Raw genomic sequence first — 18,171 nt, forward strand, 5'->3', positions numbered from 1 at the left:
GAAGGTAAACTTCACACCACATTGTTTTCCAAACATTTTTACCTTGGATTTTGGCAAACAAAAATGTTGTGCAAACATGTGTTCAATTACACGTGGGCGTGTGTGTGTTATTTTTAAAATATACAGCACAGATATGTAGTAATGTAGGCTATTGTGCCAGCAGGGCTGTGAATGGGCTCCCATGAAATCCCGTGCGATTTGTGCGGGACCTGTGGGAGCGCTGTGAGGGTGCACACTGCAAAAAATACGTGTTGTTTGGGTAATGCAGTGACTATTATATTCCAGTTCACAGTGTGCACATGTTTTGTTTCATGTTGGAACAACACTTGTTGTGCAAAACTGTTTTTTCTCCATTTTTCTTCCCTTTGGAATATTATCACTGTCTCATTTTGCCTTTTTTTTAAACTTGTGAGAATTCTGTCTCCGAGCAGCAAACTAGTGACACCACGTCGTCACATTGTGGAAAAATAGATTTTAAAATCGATACTGAGGCTCAACAGCTTGTCAAGAGGTGCGCATTTTCTTGCAGCGCGCGCGCGGTTCCTGCTGAAGTCATTCTCCGTCTCATGCAACAGCAGCCAAGGACAAGGGAGCATCAGCAGAGAGAGAGAGAAAGAGAGAGAGAGAGAGTGTGAGAGAGATAGAGAGAGGGGAAGGAGCCTGCCTCCTCTCGCCATTGCGATAATTGTCTCGCCGCTGCTGAATCGATGTCGGAGTAAATGCTGCTCTAACGGGAGGCGATCGCAGGAGAAGCGGGGGATTTAACTTCACGCACACGGACGCGCGGACAAACCTATGCGTGGATTTCGGCTCTTCTCTTCCCCTTCGCCAATGCAAAAGGAAATATGCAGCGAAGCCTCAGCATCCTCTACACCAGTTTACTGGGGGTGTGCTTGGGTTCAAGCTCAAGTTTCCCAAGTAACATCAATATAGGTGAGAATGACGCGCCGCATCTCCAGCATTTCCTTCCACTTTAACGCGTCGCTTTTTTTCCATCTTTGTCTTTATTATTATCACCATCAATGTGTGCGTGTGTGTGTTTTCCTTTGTCCAACATCAACTCCTGCGTCTCTGCTGCTCAACAGGAGGATTGTTCCCAACCGAATCGCACGAATATGAGGTTTTTCGCTTCGCCCTCTCGCACCACCAGGACATCCCCAAACTGGTGCCGCAGGTGGATATGGTCAAGATGGGGAACAGCTTCTCCATGACATATGCATGTAAGTGCTAGATTTCACAGAGAAACACATGATTCTCTCTCTGTGTGTGTTCTGTGTTGCCATGATCTGTGTGTGTGCCCAGGCTGTTCCACCTCCTCTCAGTCTGTTGATTCACTCATGCGCAAGAGCGCAGTGAAACTCTATAGAAGTATAAAGGTATTATTGCTTATATGATGTGCATGATAAGGCCTGACACTGCAAACACATTCATATTTTATTAGATTAGACCATTAACTGTTGCGTGGGACTTATTTCTCTTCCTCTGCATGATTGCAGCGTGTTTTTTTATTGCGCTCCGATCACGCCACTGGGATTTCAAAGCAGCAGCAGCAGCAGCAGCAGAAGCAGAAGAGGGTAGTCATGTAACAAAAGGTTTCTTTTATTTTTGACTCCAGTGCGTCTTTCCATCTTTAAACCGAGGTAGAAAAAAACAACAGAGGCAGCTGAGAGCGCAGAGCCACGATTTCTCTCCAGTGATGTGAACAAAGGCAGAAAATAAATGCACTTGTAATTAGCCGCGGACCACAATCCGATTATCTTTTTTTTTTCCTCTGGAAGAACACACACTAATAATAATAATACTCATCCCAGTCCTCACACCATCTTCAGACTCGTGCACGCGAGCGCGCTCAGTATAAGCTATGTTTTAACTTTTAGGGCTGAGCTGTGTGTAACAGACAGATTCACAGTATAATAATGAATTGCTGTGAGGTGAAATAATGACTTTTCTTTATTATCGTTTTGAAGATGACAGCTTGTTGCACAACATATGGTCAGTGAGAAAAGTAGAAATTATCATTCAGAGTCAGAGCAGTGGATCCTCACACCTGAGCTCTAACTTGTTACTTGTTTGTCATTTCTGCACTCACAGAGGCACAGTCATTCAAAATGAACGTATTTGATCATTGCTTATTCAGTTAGAGTGACTATTCTGTCTGGCTTTGGTTTGAGGAGTTTTGGGAAACACTGCTCAACATTTGCCACGTTGTTCTGCATGTAATAGACAAAATAACTAGTTGATAAACAGAGAAAATAATCAACAGATCAATCAACTATGAACATAATCGACAGACAGTTGCAATCCATCCTTTGAGAATCTTTTATCTCAACCCCTCTGAGTCTCTCTGTGCCTCGCTCACTCATTTCCGTGAAGTCACAGACTTCAAGGAGATTTCCTCTGACAACACTGTCTTCCTGTCTCTCTGCCAGCTGTGTGACGTTTCCTCAGTGGCCGACGTTTACTTACTTCTGTCCGACAGTGATTGTGGCGTCTCCACTTAGAAGCCTGCCCGGAATTCAAATAACTTATCTTTGCTTCATCTGCACTGGCTCGTGTGTGTGTAGTCACAGATTTTAGGCATGCCTCACTAATTAAATGAAAATAATTGACTAAAAAACATGATTTGCACAGTGTACAGTGGGTGGAATGGCATTCTGAGTCAGAGCTTTCATATTATGTGGTTGCCGCTGAATATCCAACACTCTCAGTAAAAGAAAATTCCGTCTCAGAGCAGACCGTCTTCCTTAACCTGTTCATGGTGAAGGTGATCATGTCCAGAGTTTTGGCTTCATGGTGTGCAGTCTTTGCAGAGCTGACTTCATGAATATGTAATAATAGCTGTGAAAAATATTTGGAAACCATTATTTCCACACACCCCCACCTCCATAAGCTACTTGGGCCGAGCTGTGTAATGAAATGTAAACACCCTCATTAATGTGATGGTCCTCTGCTCAGAAGGGAATGTGACATGAATCCCAGTGTCCGGCTGTGGAGGAACGTTTCCAATGGTGTCGCTAGTGGATGAAACCTGGTTAATGTCTCAGTCACAACGTGCGTCCGTGTGGAGAGACAACAGCTTAAACAGTAGGTTGTTAGAGGACAATAGCGACTCATTGGGGCATCTCCTGTTGACGGGCTTTACTTGTTTTGTAATTAATCTGATTCTCAGTTTAAAACTCCATAAAAGTATGAGGTGGAAATGTTCACAAAGATCCATTATCCTGATTATTATTTGATCATAAATGAAAAGCAACCATAGCTGTTGATATGTGATCATGTTTGGTTAATTATTGCAGTAATATTCGCTTCTTGCACTAAGTGGCAGAATGTTGTGCTTCTCCTCATCAGTCCACATATCCACACATTCTCCTCTCACCCACTCTTTTAACCGTTTCCTCTATTTTTCCAGTGTAGGGAAATGTGAAAGCATGATTTTGAAACCTCCACTTTTATTTACTGTTGTAATTGTTTCCATTGTGCTCAAATTTTGCATCCACATTTTATAGATATGATCTTTCCACCTCACTCGAGCGTAAACACTTAAATGCAATATTTTCAAGACGGATTCTGGCAGTTTTGTTTTTGCCCATCAAAACAGGCTGAAACATACTGTACCTACTGCCAGTAGACGTGGTCGCTATCATCACCCCTTTCTTCTCTGTCCTCGGAGTGATGCCATCACATCTGATATATTTCCTTCATTCTTTCACTCATGTCACTGCAGTCCAAAGGTATATGATGGCAGGCCGTGGTGAATGCATGTCAGAAAGATTCACAGTGGAGGGCGAAAACAACACCTCACCCTGCCGCATGTCACTTGCTCGAAAGAGTGTTTGGCTGTGGAGCCCATGGAGACGTATTTGTGAGGAATAAATCAGAGCTCCAGGGCTTGTTTTTAAAGAGGCAGATGAGAAAAGCAGCCTAGATCTGTTTTTTGTATTTAGTCAGCCTCCGTGGCTGTGTGTGTGTGTGCATCTGGGTGCCCACTCTGTCATCTGTGTAGGATGTCTTGAGTGAGTGACAGTTCACCTCTGTAAGTGCGCGTGAGTTTGGCTCTCGGGGTTCACAAGGGTGAAAGGCAGCGGGTGAATGGGCCCTTGTGCAAAGGGATGAATGGAGCTTCCGGATGAGGGTGATACTCATCAGCTGGCTCTTATGAACCAGCCACTTCCTCCTGAAGCAAGGCCTTCCACCACACACACACACACACACACACACATCCTGCCCAAAGAGCGAGAGGATAAGGGCAGAGGTGTTAGGTGGGAGGCTGGGAAAAGACAAAAAAAGGAAAAGTTAGATAGATAGATAGATAGATAGATAGATAGATAGATAGATAGATAGGTTTCTTTCAACCTACGCAAACCAAGTGATACACACCGTAGTAGAACTGCTGTAATAGTATGGAAAATGCTTCTTTTTCTATATGTGCCTGTGATCTCTTGCAGGACTGGCTCTTTTTTACGTTTCCAGTGGTTAAAAATAACCGCCACGGATGCTGTGTGTACAAGGAGAATATTAGTCACCGTTCCCCTTAGTTAGATATCACATTACCATAATCTGCTATTGACTGGGTTTATAATAAGGACGTGGTTCAGTCGCTAGCTTCATGTCAAATCCCCTGCAGGCTCACGCCTACAATATCTCCTTTTCTCTTTGATATCCCACACGTGTATGGTGAACTAAACTCACTTCATTTTTAGCTGTTTTAATTTTGTTTTTATTTTTTATGACTATTATTTTTAACAATCTGTGTAGGATATTAAACTTGGCTACAAACTTGAACATTTCAGACATGGGGATTTGAAGTTAGATTGCAATTTAACTCTATAATTCCATAACTCACGTTTGATTTCCTGTCCAGTTCAGCCGTTCTGATTATAAATCTTTCATTAGGACTAATTAGTGTTCATGGAAAAGACGATTTGTGTTGTCAGTGTGATGTAGGCGGCAGTATTTCCCTCAGGTCTCTGAGGGTCAGTTAAAGGGAACTAGAAGAGGATCTATGAGGCAGCCGTGATCAATGAAGTAAGCACCGCATGGAGGTCTGCTCAGCTGATCAATACGGCACAGATGAGAGGAGGGGGGAGGTGGGGGCTTCTTCCCTCCAGGCAGACCTGCAGGACAGATATGAATTACTTTCGGATGATGCGATGTATGTAGGTCTATGTCACAGACAGAGTGTGTAAGCAGAGGTCAAGTCCAGGGGTGGTCAAATGTTGGAGGTAAATCAAATCCTGCATTGTTGGATTTAAGATAAGAAAACAAACATTTATAGCTGAGGTATTGGTATTTATCTGAGCGAGTGCGTGCACTGTAGTCTTTGCAGAGACAGTGTGTAGAGTGGTCAGTTAGATCAAACACGTCATGTACTCACTTCTATGACCTACCTATATAAATCTGTCTGCTTTAATCAGATTAACATTTAGGTCTAATTGAAGGATGATTTTCTTTGTCATGCAAGTTTGGTGCTGGGACTGACAAACTGAATGTGGAATAAATAATCTCATGCTTTCTCCGTCACTTACAACACCACTAGCAGATGTGACATGAAATAAGGGAGAGCAAATTTTTTAAAATCTTTCACAATATATTTTTCTACTCTCAGTTTTTATTCCCTAGTCAATCAAGAATGACTCAAATCGAATTGCGGCAAAGATTCCGTAATTTTTATTAAATATTACAATTTATTTCAGTTATATTACGGCAAGATGTTATATTGGAATGCCATGTTTTCGCAGCGTCATTAATCTTATAATTTAGAGTTGTGTAGAATAACAACAGCCTCATAAAGATCTTGAACAGAGAGTTTGCTGTAGAGGCAGGCGTGTGGATGCTATGACTTCTTTTCCAAGTTCCTCACGTTGTTCCCTGACATTCATCTGCAGGATTTTGCAAAAAAATACCGCAGTTCACATCAAACAGTGAAGAAATGGGGCATCAGCTTCGAAGCCAATTATTTGGTGTGGATGTGTTTTCACGTGTTAGTTCAGGTGTCTTCTACGACACTGGGAGATTTAATACAAATAATCTATTATTTCAAATAAACTGGTGTAACAAAAGGTAAATATAATCTAAAAATATAGTAAACTAAATGTATGAAGTATATGCTTGACTAAGTTTCACTTTAGTTTTATTGAGTAAAGCACTTGCCACTCAAATTTGTGATTGCTGTTTCATCCTAAAAGAGAAGACTGACAGGGCAGAAAGCATTGGCAGTCAGGTTGGTTTGAAACACACAACCAGGTTAACCAAACCTGTCTGAAAGCTAGAATGAATTACTAACCAAGCAGACTTCCTGATATGCTGCTTCAGTGCATACACGTTACCTCTCAAATAGGGCAATATGTACTACTTCCTCACTGCTGTTTTTATATGGTTAACAAGAGTGATGGACATGTTTTAACAGCCTGAAGAGGTCAAACTCACACAAACGATAAACCAGTTTTCTTCTTTTCCTTTCGGCTGCTCCCTTCAGGGGCAATCAACCTCCTCCATCTCACCCTGTTCTCTGTATCCCCCTCTCTCACACCAACTAACTTCATGTCCTCTTTCACTACATCCATAAACCTTCTCTTTGGTCTTCCTCTAGACCTCCTGCCTGGCAGTTCCAACCCCAGCATCCTTCTACCAATATACTCACTATCCCTCCTCTGTACATGACCAAACCATCTCATTCTGGCCTCTCTGACCTTATCTCCAAAACATCTAACATGTGCTGTTCCTCTGATTGACTCATTCCTGATCCTATCCATCTTCGTCACTCCCAAAGAGAACCTCAACATCTTCATCTCTGCTACCTCCAGCTCTGCTTCCTGTCTTTCCCTCAGTGCCACTGTCTCTAGACCATACAGCATCGCTGGTCTCACCACTGCCTTGTATATCTTTCCTTTCATTCTGGCTGATACTCGTTTATCACACATTACCCCCTGACACTTTTCTCCACCCATTCCAACCAGCTTGAACACGTTTCTTCACCTCTTTTCCACAATCTCCACTGCTCTGGACTGTTGACCCTAAATACTTTTAAATAAGTTTGGTGTCCAAAACTATATAAAACAAATTAGTAATAAACCAAAACCACCATTTCACATGCATGAAAAAAACAACTCCAGCTACATCAGCTGAATCTAAGTGTGGAGACACACACACACACACACACACACACAAAGCGAAAGGCAGAAAGCTTGAGCTGATGTATTTAATGTATTATTTAATGCACCACATCCAAACCTATCACTCCATGTAGCTGTGAGCATAAATATGTAATAATAACCCCACAGGGGGGGAAGAAGAGAGAATTGAACTGGCTCTTCTGAGCACTGTAATGCATACAAGTACTCATAAGTACTCATTACTCAGAGACACTATAAAGGAAATCTGTCTGTTTGCTGTCGTGTTTTGTGTTTTGCCCACATTTCCATCGCGGTGCTCAGGTTAAAAAGGGTGAAGGTGAGTGCAGACTGAACATTTGACTGCAGCTACTGTCAGTCATTGAAACACAGCTGGGTTGACTGACTTCCACAGGACATGTTCCGAGGGATTACCATGTGCTCAGTGTGTTATTGAGTCGGACTGATAGCAGATCACCACTCCCTCCTGACTGTTTGGGACAGGACTGTCATTTGTCAAGGAGAAAACAAAGGGATTCATGTCGAGGAGAAAAACAAGGAAGTCACGGTAGTTCTCTTGGGCTACAGTCTGGCAGGTGCTGGTTTGATGAATTAGAATTTTTTATTTATTTATTTTTTGGTGCCAGGGATAGAGATTGGCCCACAGCAATCAATGCAGATCAGCCAGAACTGCTCTCCCAGCAGCGGAGAGATAGAGTGTGGAGCAGAAGAGAGACAGAGCTTGACTTGTGTTTTGCCAAGGAAAGAAAGAGGTGACACGGGCATGCAGCAAGGGTGAAGAAAGAGATAAAGAGGAAGAGGAAATTAAGCAACCTGTCATTTAATCTCCTATAACCTTCTGATGTGGCCGTCTTTAAGAGCCACTTAAAGGTCCAGTGTGTGACATTTAGGAGGGTTTATTGGCAGAAGTTGATTGTGTGTAGTCACAAAAAAAGTTTTTATGACACCATGTTACCATAGCAGCCTAACTGGACAAACCACCCAGAGCATGCAACTTGCTATGGAAATGAAGAATGATATCCTTTCTGGTGTGCAAAGGCCACTGTACTGTAGGTACTCGATGCACATGGGAAAGGGGAGGGATGAGCAGAGGAGTCTGCCGTTTGTTACAATCTGCAGTCTCACCATTAGATGTCACTACTTCTTACACACTGAATCTTTAAATGTAACCACAGTAGCCATCCAGCAGCTTGTTGTTGGAGAAATCAGCTGTGAAGACAAGAAGAAAGCCCTAAGCAACACAAACACCTGTAGTTCTCCAAATAATCACACAAACATTACAGATGGCTGTGTCCACTCTGTTCCCGTTTGTTCTCATTGTATTTCTCAGCCTGCTCTCATTCTTTCTGTATTCATCCCGGCTCTGTGCAAGAACCTAAAAGAAATCTGTCATCTCTGGAGGTAATGACAATTGTGGAGGTCTGAGCTGAGACGTGTGGGGCTGGCAATTAGAAAACAATGTGTTTGAGAACGAGGCCCAGGATTCGTGCTGCAGGGTGGAGGGACGATTACCAGATGATGGCAGCTGTCATGTTTTTGCAGTAGAGACAGAAGCAGAGTCCCTTTTTCATGTCATACTGTACATCTCAGGAGTGTCTGCGTACTTTAATGAGGAACACTGCCTACAAGCATATTAAACAGTGTGACATAGTGCAATTGCTCTTACGATGACAACAAAGACTGCTGTTGTCATCCATACACACACACACACACACACACACACACACAGCAGAGCAGATGCTCACAAAGACAACTGACCTGCAACAGTTACTTGCCAAACAGGACAACAAACAGAAAACAACAACAGCAAAAAGAAAAACAGACACACCTGTTTGCAAGTTATTCTAGCTATAGCGCTAACTCTGTGCTCAAAATTGAAACTGATTGTATTATGGCTCTCGATGCGAACGTCGTTTGTGTCATGTTTATATCTATTTGCATCACTCACTCAAGTTCCAAGTTCCAATCAGTGGACAGAAGATGGAGTAAACACAAATTATCCTGCAGCCAAAGTTGCTATGCAACGCAACCTAAATTCTCTTCACGTTTGGTGTGACTGCAGCATTAGAGCAGGATGGATATTATTTTGATGTAAATGCAAATGGGGCTGCATTTGCAAACCAATATTCTGCATTTTTGCCAAAAAACCTGTTGACACAACCGTTCTCCAAGCGAAAACTATTGTCCTCAATAAATTCCACCTTGGAAATAAAACTAAGCTCGTGTGGACAGATTTTTCCACATCTGTTGCCATAATTTAAGTTGAAACAGCATTTACTCATACTCATGGATTGTAACTCTGGAAACAAATCTAAAAACACTGTAAATTAGATGTTCTTTGGCAGTAAGATATGTGGTAACAATTAAATCAATTTATTTCACTTTGGTACAGTTTCTTACCATTTCTAAAATGATTTCCCTGAGTTTTCTTCATCATCATAGTGTAATATACAGTCTATGGTTATATATATATATAAAAAAGGCCATAATAAACACTGCAATTCCAATCAAGTCTTAGCACAAGTTTAGTGCTTGAGGACCTTTCTTTTTGTATGTTCCCTGTGTTTGTCTCTGTATGTTGGTTCTGTGATGGACTGTGGTGACCTGTCCATGGTGGAACCCTGCCTTTGGCCAGATGTCAGCTGGAGTTGAAAGGAGTTGAGAGTGAATGAATGAATGAAAATTAATGAATAGAATAATTCTGTAGTAAGTATTTTATCTATGGTATTTCCACAAGAGCATAGTAATGTACTGCTCTTGCATCAATGTCAGTTTCATTTTCGAAGTTGTTTATCAAAAAGGATTGCTTTTGCTGTTCCAGCTTCTATAACAAGACAATATTCTGCTTTGTTTTGTAATGACATCATCAGGGTCTTTGATATATTAATGGTCATTTGATAGTTTTGGACACAAAAACACTTTATGTCCCAGTGGCTCGGCTGGAATTTTCGACGGCCGATCCTCATGAATTAGCATTCAGCTTGTGTGTCCACCTCCTACTCCTCCGCATATCAAGCTCCATCACTTCCTCTGTCAGGGAAAAGAAAGCGTGTGAGCGGGACCGTCCCTCTGCACCTGTCCACACTGATACGCAGATGGGGAGATAATTGCGAAGGGATGATTGTTAAGGAGATAATTGGAGTTTCCGTACCCCCTGAAAGGAATTGGTCTGGGCTGGGTTTTTGACCTGTTGCCCAGGTAAGCGTTTATTCAGCATGTGGCTGTGCTCCTTGACAAACCAGATTGAAAGCGTGGTGTGAAACAGCGAGGAGGAGGTGTGACAATGGCCTAGTGTGAGAGGGTTAGAGAGTATGACACAGGATGGCAGAGAGAGAGAGATGTTCAGAGCTGAGGGGAGTGCTCTCACACCCTCGATTACCCATTTAATGAGGCGATGCAGTGCCATTGTTTTATTACTTAGAGGAAATAGGAGAAATCTAGATTTCACCGTGTGGTCCCCATTTCCCACTGCTAGGCTGGCATCTGTTCTCTTTGTGCGCAGCAGTCTTCCTATCATCTCCTCTCACAGGCACTAATGCTCCTGTTTCTTCTACTCAACCGCAACCGGCTTCGCCTTCTGTCTGCCCCCATCTACATTTTCAGGACACGCTTGCTTTTTGGCTCATCCTTATTAACCTTCCATTACCCCGTGTTTCAGCTAATGTAATCTCTCATGAGTATCCAACCCTCTCCAACATTAATCTGGGAACGGTTGGCTGGTCATCTGTTCTCGTCACTGCTGCTCCCAGTGGTGGGATCTTAATATTATAGTGTCTTCCCGTCCACCTCCTTGCTACATTCTCCTTTTATCATCTTGTTTCCATCTTTGCCTCAACTATTACTTTTTTCTTTTTATCAGTCTCTTTTCATCCACATTCTCTATGATTGTTTCTCCTCTTCGCCACGGTGACATAAACTCAGTTTTATTGCACTTCCACAGGCTCTAAATCTCCTTTGAGCTGGAGGAGCTGAAGCTGTTTATACAGGGGAACAGCGAGTGCACCTCTCTGGAGCTCATCACTCCATGGGGCATATGGGCACTCAAAAGAAATGGGAAAGCAGTGAGGCAAAACCCAGTCTGCTTCAAAAAAAACTTTTTTGCATCTTTTCCTGAATATGCAACAAGAACAACTTTTATCTATAAAAGCAAGAAACATCTGTCTGTCTGCCTGTTTATTGCTTAGCTGTCCGATGTGTCACTTGACAGGCTTCAAACTTGGCAGGTGACTTACTAAGGGCACCAGTGTGTGCAGTGCTGACTTTGACGTTGTTTGGATAAGAAATGTACGAAATATCAGTAGAAATGCAGCAGATTTCTCACTCCAGAATATTGAATAAGTTGCTCTGGTATGTGTTTTGGTTAGCCCGCGATTTTTTACCCCATTCAGCATGATGTAGCTGTTGGCTCTTCCAGCTGCCAGTCTGTTTTGCCAACCTATCAGCTGCTGAACCTGTTCCTCACCGTGACCCAATCAACTGCAACTTCCTCCTGCTTTGAACACAGAGAGACAAACCTCATTCATGACATGTTCTTCTGGTGGGGAATGACCTGACACTGAGCTGATCACTGCAAAGAACAAAGATTCTGGACTTTTGGTCAATCCCCGCACTTGGTGAGTGTCATTTCACAACTTGGCTGCAGCATTACTGCCGCTTTAGCAATTCTAAAGCTAATTGCTAGGCTAATTAGCTATGCTAATAAGCCTGTTGCCACGTGCTGCCCTAATCCTAATTAACAATTCCTCCAAACCAATTTCACAGTCGTACCACTAAATCCACTGGACTACTGCAGATTTGAATCTATTAAAAGGACAGACTTGCAGCAGAGCAGTGGTGAGCAATCATTTGTGAACTTTTAATTATGAACTTTTAGTATTGAAATTCTCCATGCCTGGCATTAAGTGGGGCATGTTTCTTTTAAAGAGCCGAATCGGATGATGAGCTGAAAAAAAAATAGACAAAAAAGAATGTATCCCATTGCATACAAGCCTCAAGTCTGATTGTCCTAAAAATAACTTTTGGTTTGGCTGGTCAGGTTTTTATTTTGGTTTCCAATTTTTTGTGTGACAGATTGAAAGAGAGTAGCTACCAATAATACATGTATTGCACAATTGAATTATATTTGAAATTGAAATAGATTGAGAGTGTTTGTCATGCTGGCATATAACTTTAAAAGAATTTGTGCTGAAATAACTCCGCACAAATATCTTTTTTTTTTAACTCAAAGGATCCATTTTTATTTTCCGTGTATGTATATTTTCTATAATTCCTTGAATACATAAGTATTCTGTTTTTCAAATTGTTAATTTCTCATTGTAACCCTTCACAAAATGTGATACTAACCACCTTGCCAAATTTGAATAATGTAAAACAAAAAGTCAGTAAGTACTAAAAATATGTAAAATTCAGCAACATTCTCTTTGGTCGATCACACACACACACACACACATAGTGGTCTCCTCATTTAAATGAGGACCAAAGCCTGCAAATGTCACTGTGCATCAGTTTTTGTACATAATATAAATGTACATTTTCTGTTGGAATTGGACTGCATTAAAGTTCATTTACAACAAACATGTACAACGTCTCAAAAGAGTCCAAATTAATAAGATAAAGAAAAAGAATGATTAGGTCCAGGATATATTTACAGTTCTGTCCACAGGACATTTTTTAGATTTATCCCGGGATGAAACTGTCTCTTTGCTGTTCACTGACCTCTTATCACTGTGCATATTCATTGAATATATTTTCCAGAGCAGATTTTGGGTAATTTTTAAGAGATCCCAGAGATCTGTGTTTCAGTCTCCTGGGCTTGTGTCCTCTGCACAGGAGACTGATTGCACTGTGTGCGTCATGTTGTGTTGGAGGGCCCATGGAGTGGGCCTCCCACACCCATCACCTGTGGGATTCTTCACAAGCACATGCTGTGTGTGAGACCCACTCTTGTCAAAATCAGTGAGACATTTTATTTTATTTTTTTTAGAGTTCTGTTAGTGTTGTTGGCTGCATGCGCATGTGTGAGTTATCAATAGCTTTCTCTGGTCTGCTCATTAACTGATTATAAAGTCGGATGGGACCGGTGGGACCACAACATGCTCTCTGCTTTTATTACACACATCATCTGACAGTCATTAGCCACGGGTGGCTAAGTGGAGGATCATTGTGTGTCTTCCAGTGTCTGGTGTCACATGTACTGTATATCTCCTTTCAAAGTGCTTTGTGGTTGATTGAGCGACCCTTCACCCTTGCGGAGGTGGTGTATATTACCGCCTGATGTGATCATACCTCTCATCTTTTAGGTTGCCTTAAACTAAATATGCAAAATGCTTTATTATGGATGAAGCATTTTGTTCTGTTCATTTATACATAAGAAGATGGCAAGACCAGCACTGTCACCTGGGTCACATACTTGTCTATAGACATGTGTATCAAATAGTGCTATAACCTCTTGAGTGTGCTGATAACCATGTCCTGGTTATGAATGTGGTTCACTGACCTGTGAACAGGTTTAGGGGCCACACAGTGTCGCATGTGGCCAGCACTGGTGCCTCACAGCAAGAAGGTTGCTGGTTCACATCCCAGTCTGGGCCTTTCTGTGTGCAGTTTGCATGTTATCCCTGTTTGTGCGTGGGTTTTATCATGCATTTATCATGCAGAGGTTAATTGCCCATAGGTGTGAGTCACTGCTTGTTTGTCTCTATATGTTTGCCCTGCACCTTTCACCCTATGGGATTGACACCAGCAGCCTTGTGACCCCCATGTGGAAGCTAAAGTGGTAGACAATGGATGGATGGAAAGGGTTGGGCACAAAAAGCACCTAGTTAGTGCTGGGATCAGGGTTCTTCCTATAATGGCATCAACATCCTCCCCATAAAAAAACAATGTTGCAGGGCTAAAACATGACAGTGACAATGACAGCATTAAACCATGTCATGTCACAGCCTTAAAACACACTGGGTGTCCACATAAAACCCAATAAAATGCATATAATTGCCATGACAATTGGTCTCAACTTGGTTTTGAGCTGTTTTCACTCACCACCATCAACCGTATACATTAACTATGTCACTTTACAAATGCTGATGATGACAATCATACGTTTGCTGGCAGACTGTAATGACGAGTTCCAAGACATGGCAGCAACCTTTCTAGCAGGAGCTAATTCAGTCACCCATATTGATTTGTATAGCAGCACAGTGATGGGTTTTTATGGTGAAATCCTCTCGTATTGTTAGACTCTAATCACCATGAAAGGAGAGAAGAAAAGAAAGAAATTGAGCTGATGCAATTGATTAAATTGAAAGGTATTTGAAGTCGGTTTGTATAAGGCCTTTTAGTTTAGACTGCCGCTCAAATCAGAAGATCAGAATCTGATCTTCCTGACTAACTGTTCACATTATATATTGCAAGTGATCAGGTCCAAACTGTGTGTGTCCATATTGACATTGTTTAGTCTAGTCTTAAACATGGATTTCAATAGTTACAGGCCTTTCCCCAGAAAAACAAGTAGTCTAAACAAATAAACAAAATGGGCGACATAATTCTGCGTCCGTTTCTGTCCCAAATGGTTATATGCAGCTGTGGCTTAAACTTTCTTCTGATTTTTAAACTATTGTCTTTTTAAACTATTGTCTTGCTATTTTAAACTATTGTCGTGCTGATCATTTAACTTCTGTCTCCCTAGATCTACTTCATTGTTGTTGTTGTTCAAGTCGCGCTATAGGGGGCGCAGAACCCTGGGATTCAACTGTATGCGTATACATTTGATATGGTGTAACACAGGCTTTTATTCTGAAAATAACCAGAAGCTTAATGTTGTATCGGTGTTCGACTTCCTGTCCTGCTCATGTTGAATTATGAAAGAAACAGAAAGATTTAAGATGTCGCCTTGGGTTATGTGCAATTGTCATGGGCATTTTCAGTCATTTCTGCTATTTTAATTTACAAAATGATGTATTCAATTAAAAAGTGTTTCTGAGTGTTTCTTAGTGTCAAATTACAAAGCAAATGGAGTTTGATTCCTTGGGCATAAGTCTGAAAGCTGTGGTCTTGTGTTGATAAGGTGACAGTGGGCAGACATTATGATCCTAGTTGTATTTGTGGAAGTGCATGTGCAGAGAAGTGGTGTGTTGCTCTTGGAATCTATTTGTCAGGGTCATGCTGGGGTGGAGGACAGCCACGCTGATGTAGCTGCTCACTGTTCCTTTGTAAAAAATCATTGTTCATCGATGCCAAAAAAGAAAAACAACAGGATTTCATGCTGCTGGAGTTCGATGGTAAAAAATACACAGAACACAGAATTGTATTGTATTGTAGTTGATCAGTGAGTGAAATGAACGGCTTCATAATTGGATATCATATTTTGTGAAGGCACTGGACATGCCGGTCCACAGCAGTGGGGCTCTATTAAAGAAAGAGACCTTTATGGATGACTGAACAAAAACCATCCAATCAGTATGCTCCCTCCAGCTGATCCCAGCTTCCTACTGCTGCAAAATTCCCTCTGACCTTAATGTTGCAGGATAATAGCATGCGAGTCCCAGAGGACAGAAATAGTAGAACATTTCTATTCCTTCTGCGCGTGTTTGTGCGTATGTGTGGGGGTACATATTGTGTGCAGAGTCTTTGTAGTGTTCGTGTGATCACATGAGTCCGTGGGTCTGGAATACATGTTTACTGAATGTGTTTGTATTGATTTTGACTCACCTGGTTGTGTATCTCCTCAAAAGAGCATTTGAAAAGATGTCTTGCATCTGCTCTCCGTGCAATTCAGTTCAACTGTATTGATTTTCTTTTTTAACACGTACATATATATATATATATATATATATGTATATGTATAGTTTTGGACTTACCAAGCATCACAGATCTATTGAGAATAGAATCACTGATTCACACAAAAGAGCTGCCTTGTAATATCCTATACGCAGGGCGAGCAGCTCCAGTGGAACAGCAGGGAAGCAGCACAAGGGCACCTTGACAGCTTCCACTTATACATACGTTTGCCAATATGTCGGGCAGATACTGATGTTTAATTAAGCAGTCTTACTTTAATATCAAAATGTGTTTTCCAGCCACATGTTTGAAACATCTCTGGTCTCCAGTCAATTTGAAAAATCAAACAAATGTATCCAATTCCAGCTATTTTTAATGATAAAGTTGAACTCAGATCTTTTCATTTATTTCATTTTGTAAATTGGGCTTTTTAAACATTTATAGCTGGTAGGAAGCATGCAGAAATGCCTCTCGCAGCCCTCCCATCATCCACAACTTCAGATTCAGGAGCAGCTGTCATGAAAACACGCTCTGTGCAGCCGGCACAGACACGTCTGTCATTTGATATTTGGCTCATGCTAAACAGAGGAACAGCTGCAGGGCACAGGAAACACAGAGCAGGGAAGACAGTGGGTGCATGATTTGTTTCTGACAGCTCCTCCTGTTGTGCTAGTTTCACTCCCTTTAGGATTTGAGTTCTTATTCTCCCTCTTTTCCTGCTGACCAAAAGTTCTGAATGAGTGGATTTTGCATTTCACCGAATGCAACTCATTGTTCAGTCAGAGGATACGTTTTAGATCTCAAAGGACAGTCCCGGTGAGCCTCCGTACGTCTCTCTGCTGAAGGGTTTTGTTGACTTTTGGAAATTGATGTGGTTAACTTTGAGCGTAAATAAGAATGTGGTGCAGTGGAAGTGCGCTGCAAATCGCCCAAATTCCAGAAATTATCTCAGGATTTTGCAAAGCTGAGTCAGTTTAGCAAATTAGCTGATTCCTCGAGGGGGAAAATAATTATGACAAAAAAATGTCCAAACACTCGCATGATTCCCACCGCTTTCAAAAGTCGTTTAGCAGCTCTGAGCAACTGTAATCCCTGCTGTTGCCCGGGCAACCTCATTCATGCCGCCATAGCAGCTGTAACTGTGACAAGAGACACAGAAATCCACGGTGGACAAGTGTTGCAGAGGTCTTCGAGATCACTTAAGGTGTCTCTGCCCTACCTTGAATGTCGTTACACTTGTGGAGTATCGCTAACAAGCTGCTCATACACACACAAACACACACACACACACACAACCAACATGCCGCTCTTTGTTTCTGCTGTCTGAGCTGAGACTGCTGAGTTACACTAATATTCTGTGTCACGCTCATGTCGAACCAGACGAGCACCAGGTCCTCTTGCCAGCTCGGAGCAGGAGGTCCGTGCCACATGGCTTCTTTTCCTTAGTCGGACAGAGTGAAGGTATGAGAAATGACTCCTTTTCAGTGAAATGTGGTAACCTGCTGTAGGCCAGCATAATGGGACACTGCACACAAAGTCAAACAAGCCATCATTACCTTTTATCCAAGCAGAACATGGGGACCACTGCATGGAAATTGGTCCTAGAAAATGGTTAGGAGAAATTTACTGTGTGCTGGTGGAGAGGAATAGCTGAGAGAGTGTCCGTTTACCAGTGAGAGCGTGTGCAGACCATGAAAGTGAGATAGTTCTGTTGCTGAGTCGGTGTGGCAGAGCGCAAAATGTCTATTTCAGTGCTTTTTTTTAAGTGGGGTGAGTCACCAGGCTTTTGAAGCATGTGTGTGCGCATGTGTGCGTGTGCACACACACGTATGTGAATGTGATACCGCTCTCACTCTCCATTTGTCTCCGTCACACACACACACACACACGTGTGCCTGGAGGGTGCAGGTCTGTGACAGGTTAGGCGTTTTGGGTGAGGGCCATTCTCTCGCTCTGTCTTTCCCTCAGCTCCTAGCAGCGAGCTGGCCCGTGCACCAGGGACAGGCACCGACTTCAATCTGTTTGGAAAATACTGAGGCGTGTAAGGCCCACAGAAAACACAGAGAGGCCATACCTCTGACAATAATGCAGCGAAGCTATTTTGAGATATTAGAGGGTGTGACGGAATTGAGAGTGTGAGGAGTGACGGGAGGAGAAATGGACAGGCTGGGGGAGAAAAGCTAATGAGAGATGGTAGCTGCCTCCTGCTGCCAGTAAAATGTCAATGGAACCCTGGGGATGCATTGATTAACCTCTCTACTCCTAA

The 18,171-nt window shown here is 42.2% G+C and overlaps 1 protein-coding gene across 1 annotated transcript in view; it reads left to right on the forward strand.

Annotated features, from left to right (window-relative positions):
• Window positions 1-608: 608 nt before the first annotated feature.
• gria1a (glutamate receptor, ionotropic, AMPA 1a) overlaps window positions 609-18,171 on the forward strand; it is an 80,153-nt gene continuing 62,590 nt past the window's right edge. Inside the window, 2 exon segments of the mRNA XM_058649205.1 lie at window positions 609-933; window positions 1,086-1,220. Of these exon segments, the coding sequence (XP_058505188.1) occupies window positions 846-933; window positions 1,086-1,220 (223 nt within the window). The 5' untranslated portion in view covers window positions 609-845.

This window comes from Solea solea, chromosome 14, assembly GCF_958295425.1.
Source record: "Solea solea chromosome 14, fSolSol10.1, whole genome shotgun sequence".
In the NCBI taxonomy this organism is placed as follows: Eukaryota; Metazoa; Chordata; class Actinopteri; order Pleuronectiformes; family Soleidae; genus Solea; species Solea solea.